General features: G+C 54.7%; 1 protein-coding gene across 1 annotated transcript in view; it reads left to right on the top strand.

The window, feature by feature from the left end:
* Nucleotides 1-11,792, top strand: part of TPP1 (tripeptidyl peptidase 1) — a gene marked incomplete at its 3' end in the record, with an annotated part of 105,013 nt that extends 93,221 nt beyond the window's left edge. Inside the window, exons 7-9 of the mRNA XM_075584301.1 lie at nucleotides 8,158-8,356; nucleotides 10,989-11,177; nucleotides 11,720-11,792. Of these exons, the coding sequence (XP_075440416.1) occupies nucleotides 8,158-8,356; nucleotides 10,989-11,177; nucleotides 11,720-11,792 (461 nt within the window). The remainder of the gene's footprint in view (nucleotides 1-8,157; nucleotides 8,357-10,988; nucleotides 11,178-11,719) is intronic.
* Nucleotides 11,793-12,031: the final 239 nt, after the last annotated feature.

Genomic DNA, 12,031 nt, shown 5'->3' with positions numbered 1-12,031 from the left:
CTTACTCTCTCCCAGAGCAGTATTTCCTCTCTCCCAGAGCAGTACTTCCTCTCCTCCTCTCTCCCGGAGCAGTACTTCCTCTCTTCCTCTCTCCCGGAGCAGAACTTCCTCTCCTCCTCTCTCCCAGAGCAGAACTTCCTCTCCTCCTCTCTCCCGGAGCAGTAATTACTCTCTCCCAGAGCAGTATTTCCTCTCTCCCAGAGCAGTACTTTCTCTCCTCCTCTCTACCGGAGCAGTACTTCCTCTCCTCCTCTCTGCTGGAGCAGTACTTCCTCTCTCCCAGAGCAGTACATCCTCTCCTCCACTCTCCTGGAGCAGTAGTTCCTCTCCTCCGCTCTTCCAGAGCAGTACTTCTTCTCGACCGGAGCAGTACTTCCTCTCCTCCTCTGTCCTGGAGCAGTACTTCCTCTCCTCCTCTCCCTTCCAGGGCAGTATTTCCCCTATCCCAGAGCAGTACTTCCTCTCCTCGCTGCCGGAGCAGTACTTCCTCTCTCCCGGAGCAGTACTTCCTCTCCTCCTCTCTCCTGGGGCAGTACTTCCTCTCCTCCTTTCTCCCAGAGCAGTACTTCCTCTCTCCCGGAGCAGTACTTCCTCTCCTCCTCTCTTCCGGAGCTGTACTTCCTCTCCTCCTCTCTCCCGGAGCAGTACTTCCTCTCCTCCTCTCTCCTGGGGCAGTACTTCCTCTCCTCCTCTCTCCCGGAGCAGAACTTCATCTCCTCCTCTCTCCCGGAGCAGTACTTACTCTCTCCCAGAGCAGTATTTCCTCTCTCCCAGAGCAGTACTTCCTCTCCTCCTCTCTCCCGGAGCAGTACTTCCTCTCCTCCTCTCTCCCGGAGCAGAACTTCCTCTCCTCCTCTCTCTCGGAGCAGTACTTACTCTCTCCCAGAGCAGTACTTCCTCTCTCCCGGAGCAGTACTTCGTCTCCTCCTCTGTCCTGGAGCAGTACTTCCTCTCCTCCTCTCTCTTCCAGAGCAGTATTTCCCCTATCCCAGAGCAGTACTTCCTCTCCTCGCTCCCGGAGCAGTACTTCCTCTCTCCCGGAGCAGTACTTCCTCTCCTCCTCTCTCCTGGGGCAGTACTTCCTCTCCTCCTCTCTCCCGGAGCAGTACTTCCTCTCCTCCTCTCTCCCGGAGCAGTACATCCTCTCCTCCACTCTCCTGGAGCAGTAGTTCCTCTCCTCCGCTCTTCCAGAGCAGTACTTCTTCTCTCCCGTAGCAGTACTTCCTCTCCTCCTCTATCCTGGAGCAGTACTTCCTCTCCTCCTCTCCCTTCCAGGGCAGTATTTCCCCTATCCCAGAGCAGTACTTCCTCTCCTCGCTCCCGGAGCAGTACTTCCTCTCTCCCGGAGCACTACTTCCTCTCCTCCTCTCTCCTGGGGCAGTACTTCCTCTCCTCCTCTCTCCCAGAGCAGTACTTCCTCTCTCCCGGAGCAGTACTTCCTCTCCTCCTCTCTTCCGGAGCTGTATTTCCTCTCCTCCTCTCTCCCGGAGCAGTACTTCCTCTCCTCCTCTCTCCTGGGGCAGTACTTCCTCTCCTCCTCTCTCCCGGAGCAGAACTTCCTCTCTCCCGGAACAGTACTTCTTCTCTCCCAGAGCAGTATTTCCTCTATTCCAGAGCAGTACTTCCTCTCCTCCTCTCTCCCGGAGCAGTACTTCCTCTCCTCCTCTCTCCCGGAACAGTACTTCCTCTCCTCCTCTCTCCCAGAGCAGTACTTCCTCTCCTCCTCTCTCCCGGAGCAGTACTTCCTCTCTCCCGGAGCAGTACTTCCTCTCCTCCTCTCTCCTGGAGCAGTAGTTCCTCTCCTCTGCTCTCCCAGAGCAGTACTTCCTCTCTCCCGGAGCAGTACTTCCTCTCCTCCTCTCTCCCGGATCAGTACTTCCTCTCCTCCTCTCTCCCGGAGCTGTACTTCCTCTCCTCCTCTCTCCCGGAGCAGTACTTCCTCTCCTCTCTCATGGAGCAGAACTTCCTCTCTCCCGGAGCAGTACTTCCTCTCTCCCAGAGCAGTATTTCCTCTCTCCAGGAGCAGTACTTCCTCTCCTCCTCTCTCCCGGAGCAGTACTTCCTCTCTCCCGGAGCAGTACTTCCTCTCCTCCTCTCTCCTGGAGCAGTAGTTCCTCTCCTCTGCTCTCCCAGAGCAGTACTTCCTCTCTCCCGGTGCATTACTTCCTCTCCTCCTCTCTCCTGGAGCAGTACTTCCTCTCCTCCTCTCTCTTCCAGAGCAGTATTTCCCCTATCCCGGAGCAGTACTTCCTCTCCTCCTCTCTCCTGGAGCAGTACTTCCTCTCCTCCTCTCTCCCGGAGCAATACTTCCTCTCCTCCTCTCTCCCGGAGCAGAACTTCATCTCCTCCTCTCTCCCGGAGCAGTACTTACTCTCTCCCAGAGCAGTATTTCCTCTCTCCCGGAGCAGTACTTCCTCTCCTCCTCTCTCCCGGAGCAGTACTTCCTCTCTCCCGGAGCAGTACTTCGTCTCCTCCTCTGTCCTGGAGCAGTACTTCCTCTCTCCCGGAGCAGTACTTCCTCTCCTCCTCTGTCCTGGAGCAGTACTTCCTCTCCTCCTCTCTCTTCCAGAGCAGTATTTCCCCTATCCCGGAGCAGTACTTCCTCTCCTCCTCTCTCCTGGAGCAGTACTTCCTCTCCTCCTCTCTCCAGGAGCAATACTTCCTCTCCTCCTCTCTCCTGGGGCAGTACTTCCTCTCCTCCTCTCTCACGGAGCAGTACTTCCTCTCCTCCTCTCTCCCGGAGCAGTACTAACTCTCCTCCTCTCTCCCAGAGCAGTACTTCCTCTCCTCCTCTCTCCCGGAGCAGTACTTACTCTCTCCCGGAGCAGTACTTCCTCTCCTCCTCTCTCCCTGAGCAGTACTTACTCTCTCCCGGAGCAGTAGTTCCTCTCCTCCACTCTACCAGAGCAGTACTTCCTCTCTCCCGGAGCAGTACTTCATCTCCTCCTCTGTCCTGGAGCAGTACTTCCTCTCCTCCTCTCTCTTCCAGAGCAGTATTTCCCCTATCCCGGATCAGTACTTCCTCTCCTCCTCTCTCCCGGAGCAGTACTTCCTCTCCTCTCTCACGGAGCAGAACTTCCTCTCTCCCGGAGCAGTACTTCCTCTATCCCAGAGCAGTATTTCCTCTCTCCCAGAGCAGTACTTCCTCTCCTCCTCTCTCCCAGAGCAGTACTTCCTCTCCTCCTCTCTCCCAGAGCAGTACTTCCTCTCCTCCTCTCTCCCGGAGCAGTACTTCCTCTCCTCCTTTCTCCCACAGCAGTACTTCCTCTCCTCCTCTCTCCCGGAGCAGTACTTCCTCTCTCCCGGAGCAGTACTTCCTCTCCTCCTCTCTCCTGGAGCAGTAGTTCCTCTCCTCTGCTCTCCCAGAGCAGTACTTCCTCTCTCCCGGAGCAGTACTTCCTCTCCTCCTCTGTCCTGGAGCAGTACTTCCTCTCCTCCTCTCTCTTCCAGAGCAGTATTTCCCCTATCCCGGAGCAGTACTTCCTCTCCTCTTCTCTCCTGGAGCAGTACTTCCTCTCCTCCTCTCTCCCGGAGCAATACTTCCTCTCCTCCTCTCTCCCGGAGCAGAACTTCATCTCCTCTCTCCCGGAGCAGTACTTACTCTCTCCCGGAACAGTATTTCCTCTCTCCCAGAGTAGTACTTCCTCTCCTCCTCTCTCCCGGAGCAGTACTTCCTCTCCTCCTCTCTCCCAGGGCAGTATTTCCTCTCCTCCTCTCTCCCGGAGCAGAACTTCCTCTCCTCCTCTCTCCCGGAGCAGTACTTACTCTCTCCCAGAGCAGTATTTCCTCTCTCCCAGAGCAGTACTTCCTCTCCTCCTCTCTCCCGGAGCAGTACTTCCTCTCCTCCTCTCTCCCGGAGCAGAACTTCCTCTCCTCCTCTCTCCCGGAGCAGTACTTCCTCTCCTCCTCTCTCCCAGGGCAGTACTTCCTCTCCTCCTCTCTCCCGGAGCAGTACTTACTCTCTCCCAGAGCAGTATTTCCTCTCTCCCAGAGCAGTACTTCTTCTCCTCCTCTCTCCCGGAGCAGTACTTCCTCTCCTCCTCTTTCCCGGAGCAGTACTTACGCTCTCCCAGAGCAGTATTTCCTCTCTCCCAGAGCAGTACTTCCTCTCCTCCTCTCTCCCAGAGCAGTACTTCCTCTCCTCCCCTCTCCCAGAGCAGTACTTCCTCTCTCCCGAAGCAGTACTTCCTCTCCTCCTCTCTCCCGGAGCAGTACTTCCTCTCCTCCTCTGTCCTGGAGCTGTACTTCCTCTCCTCCTCTCTCTTCCAGAGCAGTATTTCCCCTATCCTGGAGCAGTACTTCCTCTCCTCCAGAGCAGCACATCCTCTCCTCTCTCCCGGAGCAGTACTTCCTCTCTCCCGGAGCAGTACTTCCTCTCCTCCTCTTTCCCAGAGCAGTACTTCCTCTCCTCCTCTCTCCCGGAGCAGTTCTTCCTCTCCTCCACTCTCCCGGAGCAGTACTTCCTCTCCTCCTCTCTTCCGGAGCAAAACTTCCTCTCGTCCTCTCTCCCGGAGCAGTAGTTCCTCTCCTCAACTCTCCCAGAGCAGTACTTCTTCTCTCCCTGAGCAGTACTTCCTCTCCTCTTCTGTCCTGGAGCAGTACTTCCTCTCCTCCTCTCTCTTCCAGAGCAGAATTTCCCCTATCCCGGAGCAGTACTTCCTCTCCTCCTCTCTCCCGGAGCAGTTCTTCCTCTCCTCCTCTCTCCCAGAGCAGTACTTCCTCTCCTCCTCTCTCCCGGAGCAGAACTTCCTCTCCTCCTCTCTCCCGAAGCAGTACTTACTCTCTCCCAGAGCAGTACTTCCTCTCCTCTCTCCTGGGGCAATACTTCCTCTCCTCCTCTCTCCAGGAGCAGAACTTCCTCTCCTCCTCTCTCCTGGAGCAGTACTTCCTCTCCTCCTCTCTCCTGGAGCAATACTTCCTCTCCTCCTCTCTCCCGGAGCAGAACTTCATCTCCTCCTCTCTCCCGGAGCAGTACTTACTCTCTCCCGGAGCAGTATTTCCTCTCTCCCAGAGCAGTACTTCCTCTCCTCCTCTCTCCCAGAGCAGTACTTCCTCTCCTCCTCTCTCCCAGGGCAGTACTTCCTCTCCTCCTCTCTCCCGGAGCAGAACTTCCTCTCCTCCTCTCTCCCGGAGCAGTACTTACTCTCTCCCAGAGCAGTATTTCCTCACTCCCAGAGCAGTACTCCCTCTCCTCCTCTCTCCCGGAGCAGTACTTCCTCTCCTCCTCTCTCCCGGAGCAGAACTTCCTCTCCTCCTCTCTCCCGGAGCAGTACTTCCTCTCCTCCTCTCTCCCAGGGCAGTACTTCCTCTCCTCCTCTCTCCCGGAGCAGAACTTCCTCTCCTCCTCTCTCCCGGAGCAGTACTTACTTTCTCCCAGAGCAGTATTTCCTCTCTCCCAGAGCAGTACTTCTTCTCCTCCTCTCTCCCGGAGCAGTACTTCCTCTCCTCCTCTCTCCCGGAGCAGTACTTCCTCTCCTCCTCTCTCCCGGAGCAGAACTTCCTCTCCTCCTCTTTCCCGGAGCAGTACTTACGCTCTCCCAGAGCAGTATTTCCTCTCTCCCAGAGCAGTACTTCCTCTCCTCCTCTCTCCCAGAGCAGTACTTCCTCTCCTCCCCTCTCCCAGAGCAGTACTTCCTCTCTCCCGGAGCAGTACTTCCTCTCCTCCTCTCTCCCGGAGCAGTACTTCTTCTCTCCCGGAGCAGTACTTCCTCTCCTCCTCTGTCCTGAAGCTGTACTTCCTCTCCTCCTCTCTCTTCCAGAGCAGTATTTCCCCTATCCTGGAGCAGTACTTCCTCTCCTCCAGAGCAGCACATCCTCTCCTCTCTCCCGGAGCAGTACTTCCTCTCTCCCGGAGCAGTACTTCCTCTCCTCCTCTTTCCCAGAGCAGTACTTCCTCTCCTCCTCTCTCCCGGAGCAGTTCTTCCTCTCCTCCACTCTCCCGGAGCAGTACTTCCTCTCCTCCTCTCTTCCGGAGCAAAACTTCCTCTCGTCCTCTCTCCCGGAGCAGTAGTTCCTCTCCTCAACTCTCCCAGAGCAGTACTTCTTCTCTCCCTGAGCAGTACTTCCTCTCCTCTTCTGTCCTGGAGCAGTACTTCCTCTCCTCCTCTCTCTTCCAGAGCAGAATTTCCCCTATCCCGGAGCAGTACTTCCTCTCCTCCTCTCTCCCGGAGCAGTTCTTCCTCTCCTCCTCTCTCCCAGAGCAGTACTTCCTCTCCTCCTCTCTCCCGGAGCAGAACTTCCTCTCCTCCTCTCTCCCGAAGCAGTACTTACTCTCTCCCAGAGCAGTACTTCCTCTCCTCTCTCCTGGGGCAATACTTCCTCTCCTCCTCTCTCCAGGAGCAGAACTTCCTCTCCTCCTCTCTCCTGGAGCAGTACTTCCTCTCCTCCTCTCTCCTGGAGCAATACTTCCTCTCCTCCTCTCTCCCGGAGCAGAACTTCATCTCCTCCTCTCTCCCGGAGCAGTACTTACTCTCTCCCGGAGCAGTATTTCCTCTCTCCCAGAGCAGTACTTCCTCTCCTCCTCTCTCCCGGAGCAGTACTTCCTCTCCTCCTCTCTCCCAGGGCAGTACTTCCTCTCCTCCTCTCTCCCGGAGCAGAACTTCCTCTCCTCCTCTCTCCCGGAGCAGTACTTACTCTCTCCCAGAGCAGTATTTCCTCACTCCCAGAGCAGTACTCCCTCTCCTCCTCTCTCCCGGAGCAGTACTTCCTCTCCTCCTCTCTCCCGGAGCAGAACTTCCTCTCCTCCTCTCTCCCGGAGCAGTACTTCCTCTCCTCCTCTCTCCCAGGGCAGTACTTCCTCTCCTCCTCTCTCCCGGAGCAGAACTTCCTCTCCTCCTCTCTCCCGGAGCAGTACTTACTTTCTCCCAGAGCAGTATTTCCTCTCTCCCAGAGCAGTACTTCTTCTCCTCCTCTCTCCCGGAGCAGTACTTCCTCTCCTCCTCTCTCCCGGAGCAGTACTTCCTCTCCTCCTCTCTCCCGGAGCAGAACTTCCTCTCCTCCTCTTTCCCGGAGCAGTACTTACGCTCTCCCAGAGCAGTATTTCCTCTCTCCCAGAGCAGTACTTCCTCTCCTCCTCTCTCCCAGAGCAGTACTTCCTCTCCTCCCCTCTCCCAGAGCAGTACTTCCTCTCTCCCGGAGCAGTACTTCCTCTCCTCCTCTCTCCCGGAGCAGTACTTCTTCTCTCCCGGAGCAGTACTTCCTCTCCTCCTCTGTCCTGAAGCTGTACTTCCTCTCCTCCTCTCTCTTCCAGAGCAGTATTTCCCCTATCCTGGAGCAGTACTTCCTCTCCTCCAGAGCAGCACATCCTCTCCTCTCTCCCGGAGCAGTACTTCCTCTCTCCCGGAGCAGTACTTCCTCTCCTCCTCTTTCCCAGAGCAGTACTTCCTCTCCTCCTCTCTCCCGGAGCAGTACTTCCTCTCCTCCACTCTCCCGGAGCAGTACTTCCTCTCCTCCTCTCTTCCAGAGCAAAACTTCCTCTTGTCCTCTCTCCCGGAGCAGTAGTTCCTCTCCTCCACTCTCCCAGAGCAGTACTTCTTCTCTCCCTGAGCAGTACTTCCTCTCCTCCTCTCTCCCGGATCAGTTCTTCCTCTCCTCCTCTCTCCAGGAGCAGTACTTCCTCTCCTCCTCTCTCCCGGAGCAGAACTTCCTCTCCTCCTCTCTACTGAAGCAGTACTTACTCTCTCCCAGAGCAGTACTTCCTCTCCTCTCTCCTGGGGCAATACTTCCTCTCCTCCTCTCTCCCAGAGCAGAACTTCCTCTCCTCCTCTCTCCCGAAGCAGTACTTCCTCTCCTCTCTCCTGGGGCAATACTTCCTCTCCTCCTCTCTCCCAGAGCGGTACTTCCTCTCTCCCGGAGCAGTACTTCTCTCCTCCTCTCTCCCAAAGCAGTACTTCATCTCTTCCTCTCTCCCGGAGCAGTACTTCCTCTCCTCCTCTGTCCTGGAGCAGTACTTCCTCTCCTCCTCTCTCTTCCAGAGCAGTATTTCCCCTATCCTGGAGCAGTACTTCCTCTCCTCCAGAGCAGTACTTCCTCTCCTCTCTCCCAGAGCGGTACTTCCTCTCTCCTTTAGCAGTACTTCCTCTCCTCCTCTCTTCCAAAGCAGTACTTCCTCTCTTCCTCTCTTCCGGAGCAGTACTTACTCTTCTCCTCTCTCCTCAGTTTCTGGAGCAGTACTTCCACCCTGCCGACCTCTCGGAGTTCATGCAGCTTTTCGGACGGGGTTTCCTGCACCACTCAAAAGTGGATCAAGTGGTTGGTCAGCAGGGCGGAGGCCGGGCAGGGCTGGAGGCTAGTCTGGATGTGGAGTACATCATGAGTACTGGGGCCAACATCTCCACTTGGGTCTTCAGTAACCAAGGTACCTGCCATTAATATCACTGCAGCCAGTGGGGGGTATTAAGCAGAGCACCCTCTGGGGGCCCTGTCCTGAGAGCTCACAATCTAGGGTGAATGGGTGCCTGGTCCTAAGTGATTACAATCTATAGGTAATGAGGGCCCGGTGAGTGAGGTGGATGCTATGGGAAGGCAGGGTAGGGTATGTGTAGTGGAGAAGTAGAAGTGGAGCGGTGAGTGAGGTAGAGACTATGGGAAGGCAGGGTAGGGGTATGTGTAGTGGGGCAGTAGAAGTGGAGAGGTGAGTGAGGTAGAAGATATGAAAAGGCAGGGTACGGGTATGGGTAGTGGGGAAGTAGAAGTGGAGCGGTGTGTAAGGTAGAGACTATGGGAAGGCAGGGTAGGGCTATGCATAGTGGAGCAGTAGAAGTGGAGAGGTGAGTGAAGTAGAGGATATGGGAAGGCAGGGTACGGGTATGTGTAGTGGAGAAGTAGAAGTGGAGAGGTGAGTGAGGTAGAGGTTATGGGAAGGCAGGGTACGGGTATGTGTAGTGGAGAAGTAGAAGTGGAGAGGTGAGTGAGGAAGAGACTATGGGAAGGCAGGGTACGGGTATGTGTAGTGGAGAAGTAGAAGTGGAGAGGTGAGTGAGGTAGAGACTATGGGAAGGCAGGGTAGGGGTATGGGTAGTGGAGCAGTAGAAGTGGAGAGGTGAGTGAGGTAGAGACTATGGGAAGGCAGGGTACGGGTATGGGTAGTGGAGCAGTAGAAGTGGAGAGGTGAGAGGTAGAGACTATGGGAAGGCAGGGTAGGGGTATGTGTAGTGGAGCAGTAGAAGTGGAGAAGTAAGTGAGGTAGAGGTTATGGAAGGCAGGGTAGGCATATGCGTAGTGGAGCAGTAGAAGTGGAGCGGTGAGTGAGGTAGAGGATATGGGGGCCCGGTCCTGAGAGTTTACAATCTACAGGGAATGAGGGCCCAGTGAGTTAGGTAGAGACTATGGGAAGGCAGGGTAGGGATATGCGCAGTGGAGAAGTAGAAGTGGAGCGGTGAGTGAGGTAGAGACTATGGGAAGGCAGGGTACGGGTATGCGCAGCGGAGCAGTAGAAGAGGAGCGGTGAGTGTGGTAGAGGATATGGGAAGGCAGGGTAGGGGTATGGGTAGTGGAGAAGTAAAAGTGGAGCGGTGAGTGAGGTAGAGACTATGGGAAGGCAGGGTAGGGGTATGGGTAGTGGAGCAGTAGAAGTGGAGCGGTGAGTGTGGTAGAGGATATGGGAAGGCAGGGTAGGGGTATGCGCAGCGGAGCAGTAGAAGTGGAGAGGTGAGTGAGGTAGAGGCTATGGGAAGGCAGGGTAGGGGTTTGCATAGTGGAGCAGTAGAAGTGGAGCGGTGAGTGTGGTAGAGGATATGGGAAGGCAGGGTATGGGTAGTGGAGAAGTAAAAGTGGAGCGGTGAGTGAGGTAGAGACTATGGGATGGCAGGGTACGGGTATGCATAGTGGAGCAGTAGAAGTGGAGAGGTGATAGAGGTAGAGGATATGGGAAGCCAGGGTAGGGGTTTGCATAGTGGAGCAGTAGAAGTGGAGCGGTGAGTGTGGTAGAGAATATGGGAAGGCAGGGTATGGGTATGCGCAGCGGAGCAGTAGAAGTTGAGCGGTGAGTGAGGTAAAGACTATGGGAAGGCAGGGTACGGGTATACGTAACGGAGCAGTACAAGTGGAGAGGTGAGTGAGGTAGAGGATATGGAAGGCAGGGTAGGGATATGTGTAGTGGGGCAGTAGAAGTGGAGAAGTGAGTGAGGTAGAGGTTATGGAAGGCAGGGTAGGGATATGTGTAGTGGGGCAGTAGAAGTGGAGAAGTGAGTGAGGTAGAGGTTATGGAAGGCAGGGTAGGGATATGCGTAGTGGAGCAGCAGAAGAGGAGCGGTGAGTGAGGTAGAGGATTTGGGAAGGCAGGGTAGGGATATGTGTAGCGGAGCAGTAGAAGTGGAGAAGTGAGTGAGGTAGAGACTATGGGGGCCCGGTCCTTATAGTTTACAATCTACAGGGAATGAGGGCCCAGTGAGTGAGGTAGAGGTTATATGAAGGCAGGGTACGGGTATACGTAACGGAGCAGTAGAAGTGTACCGGTGAGTGAGGTAGAGGATATGGGAAGGCAGGGTAGGGATATGTGTAGTGGAGCAGTAGAAGTGGAGAGGTGAGTGAGGTAGAGACTATGGGAAGGCAGGGTATGGGTATGCGTAGCGGAGCAGTAGAAGTGGAGCGGTGAGTGAGGTAGATTATGGAGAAACAGTTGGTGACAAAGGCGAGAGGGGGAGAGGTCAGGAGAGGATAGGTAAATTTGGGTGTCATCAGCATAGAGATGATACTGAAAGCCAAAACATTATATTAGTTCACCAAGGGAAGAGGTATAGAGAGAGAAGAACAGAGGGCCAAGTACAATAGTGTGCGGTTGTGTGATACCTTTTATTGGACCAACAAATAGTTGAAATATTACAAGCTTTCCAACCTCTCAGAGTTCTTCATCAGGTTTACACAAGGTTTAGATCTGGTGCAGTCTGTGATTTGTATCAAGTAGGCGAAGGGTGAGCGCAGGGGAGTACCTGTGAGTATCTGTGTGAGCATAACCGCAGGATGTTAATGTGCCTGCTTGGGTTCCACAGGGCGCCACGAGTCCCAGGAGCCCTTCCTGGAGTGGATGATGTTGCTGAGTAATATGTCCTCACTCCCATGGGTTCACACAGTCAGTTACGGGGATGATGAAGACAGTCTGTCTGTGGCCTTCATGCAGAGAATAAACGTGGAGTTTATGAAAGCTGCAGCCCGAGGGCTCACGGTCCTCTTCGCTTCAGGTACCCAAGAGAAGTGAAAATACTGTGTGTGCTGCTGTCTATAGCGATAGGAAGTTACTCTGTCTGGGGAGACTCTGTATGCGAGGAGTCAGATGTTCTCCCTATGGACATGTCCCCATAATGTCTCCATTATCCGAATGATGCTGCTCTAAAACTTGGTCTTTGAGAAGAATTCTCAGAACCCATGAATCTACTTCCAGTCTGCCCTGAGCTCAAGCTGTAAGATGAGACTGAGTTGTATTTTCATTTATATCTCTCCATTCATGTACACAGCACTTTACTGGGATATTATATAAGCTGTAATACAGAGTGTAAAAAGTAAACATTAAGAGAGAAGTAGATATGTACTTCCTAACACAATGCAAGAGATATAACATTGTACCTGACGGTCTTACTGTACCATCTACAACATGTCAATAAGGACCAACATGGCTGCCACTGTTCTTGTTCAAGTAATCACGGAGAGATCGGATCCACTGCTGGTGTGAGGTGGGTGTCCCAGCTGAGCTCCGGCTCACCAGCTAACTCCTGTGTCTTTGCAGGGGATGATGGAGCCGGTTGCAAAGAAGTTGCTAAAGGGAAAAACATTTTCCGTCCTAGCTTCCCAGCTTCCAGGTGAGACATCCAGGAGGAGGCAGAGTGTGGAGATGGGGGAAGGTGGGGATGGATAACATGGGGGAAGGTGGGGATGGATAACATGGGGGAAGGTGGGGATGGATAACATGGGGGAAGGTGGGGATGGATAACATGGGGGAAGGTGGGGATGGATAACATGGGGGAAGGTGGGGATGGATAACATGGGGGAAGGTGGGGATGGATAACATGGGAGAAGGTGGGGATGGATAACATGGGGG

This window comes from Ascaphus truei, unplaced genomic scaffold (assembly GCF_040206685.1).
Source record: "Ascaphus truei isolate aAscTru1 unplaced genomic scaffold, aAscTru1.hap1 HAP1_SCAFFOLD_535, whole genome shotgun sequence".
Lineage (NCBI taxonomy): Eukaryota > Metazoa > Chordata > Amphibia > Anura > Ascaphidae > Ascaphus > Ascaphus truei.
The sequence above is the reverse complement of the archived record's forward strand: the minus strand, read 5'-3'. Positions and strand labels throughout refer to the sequence as shown.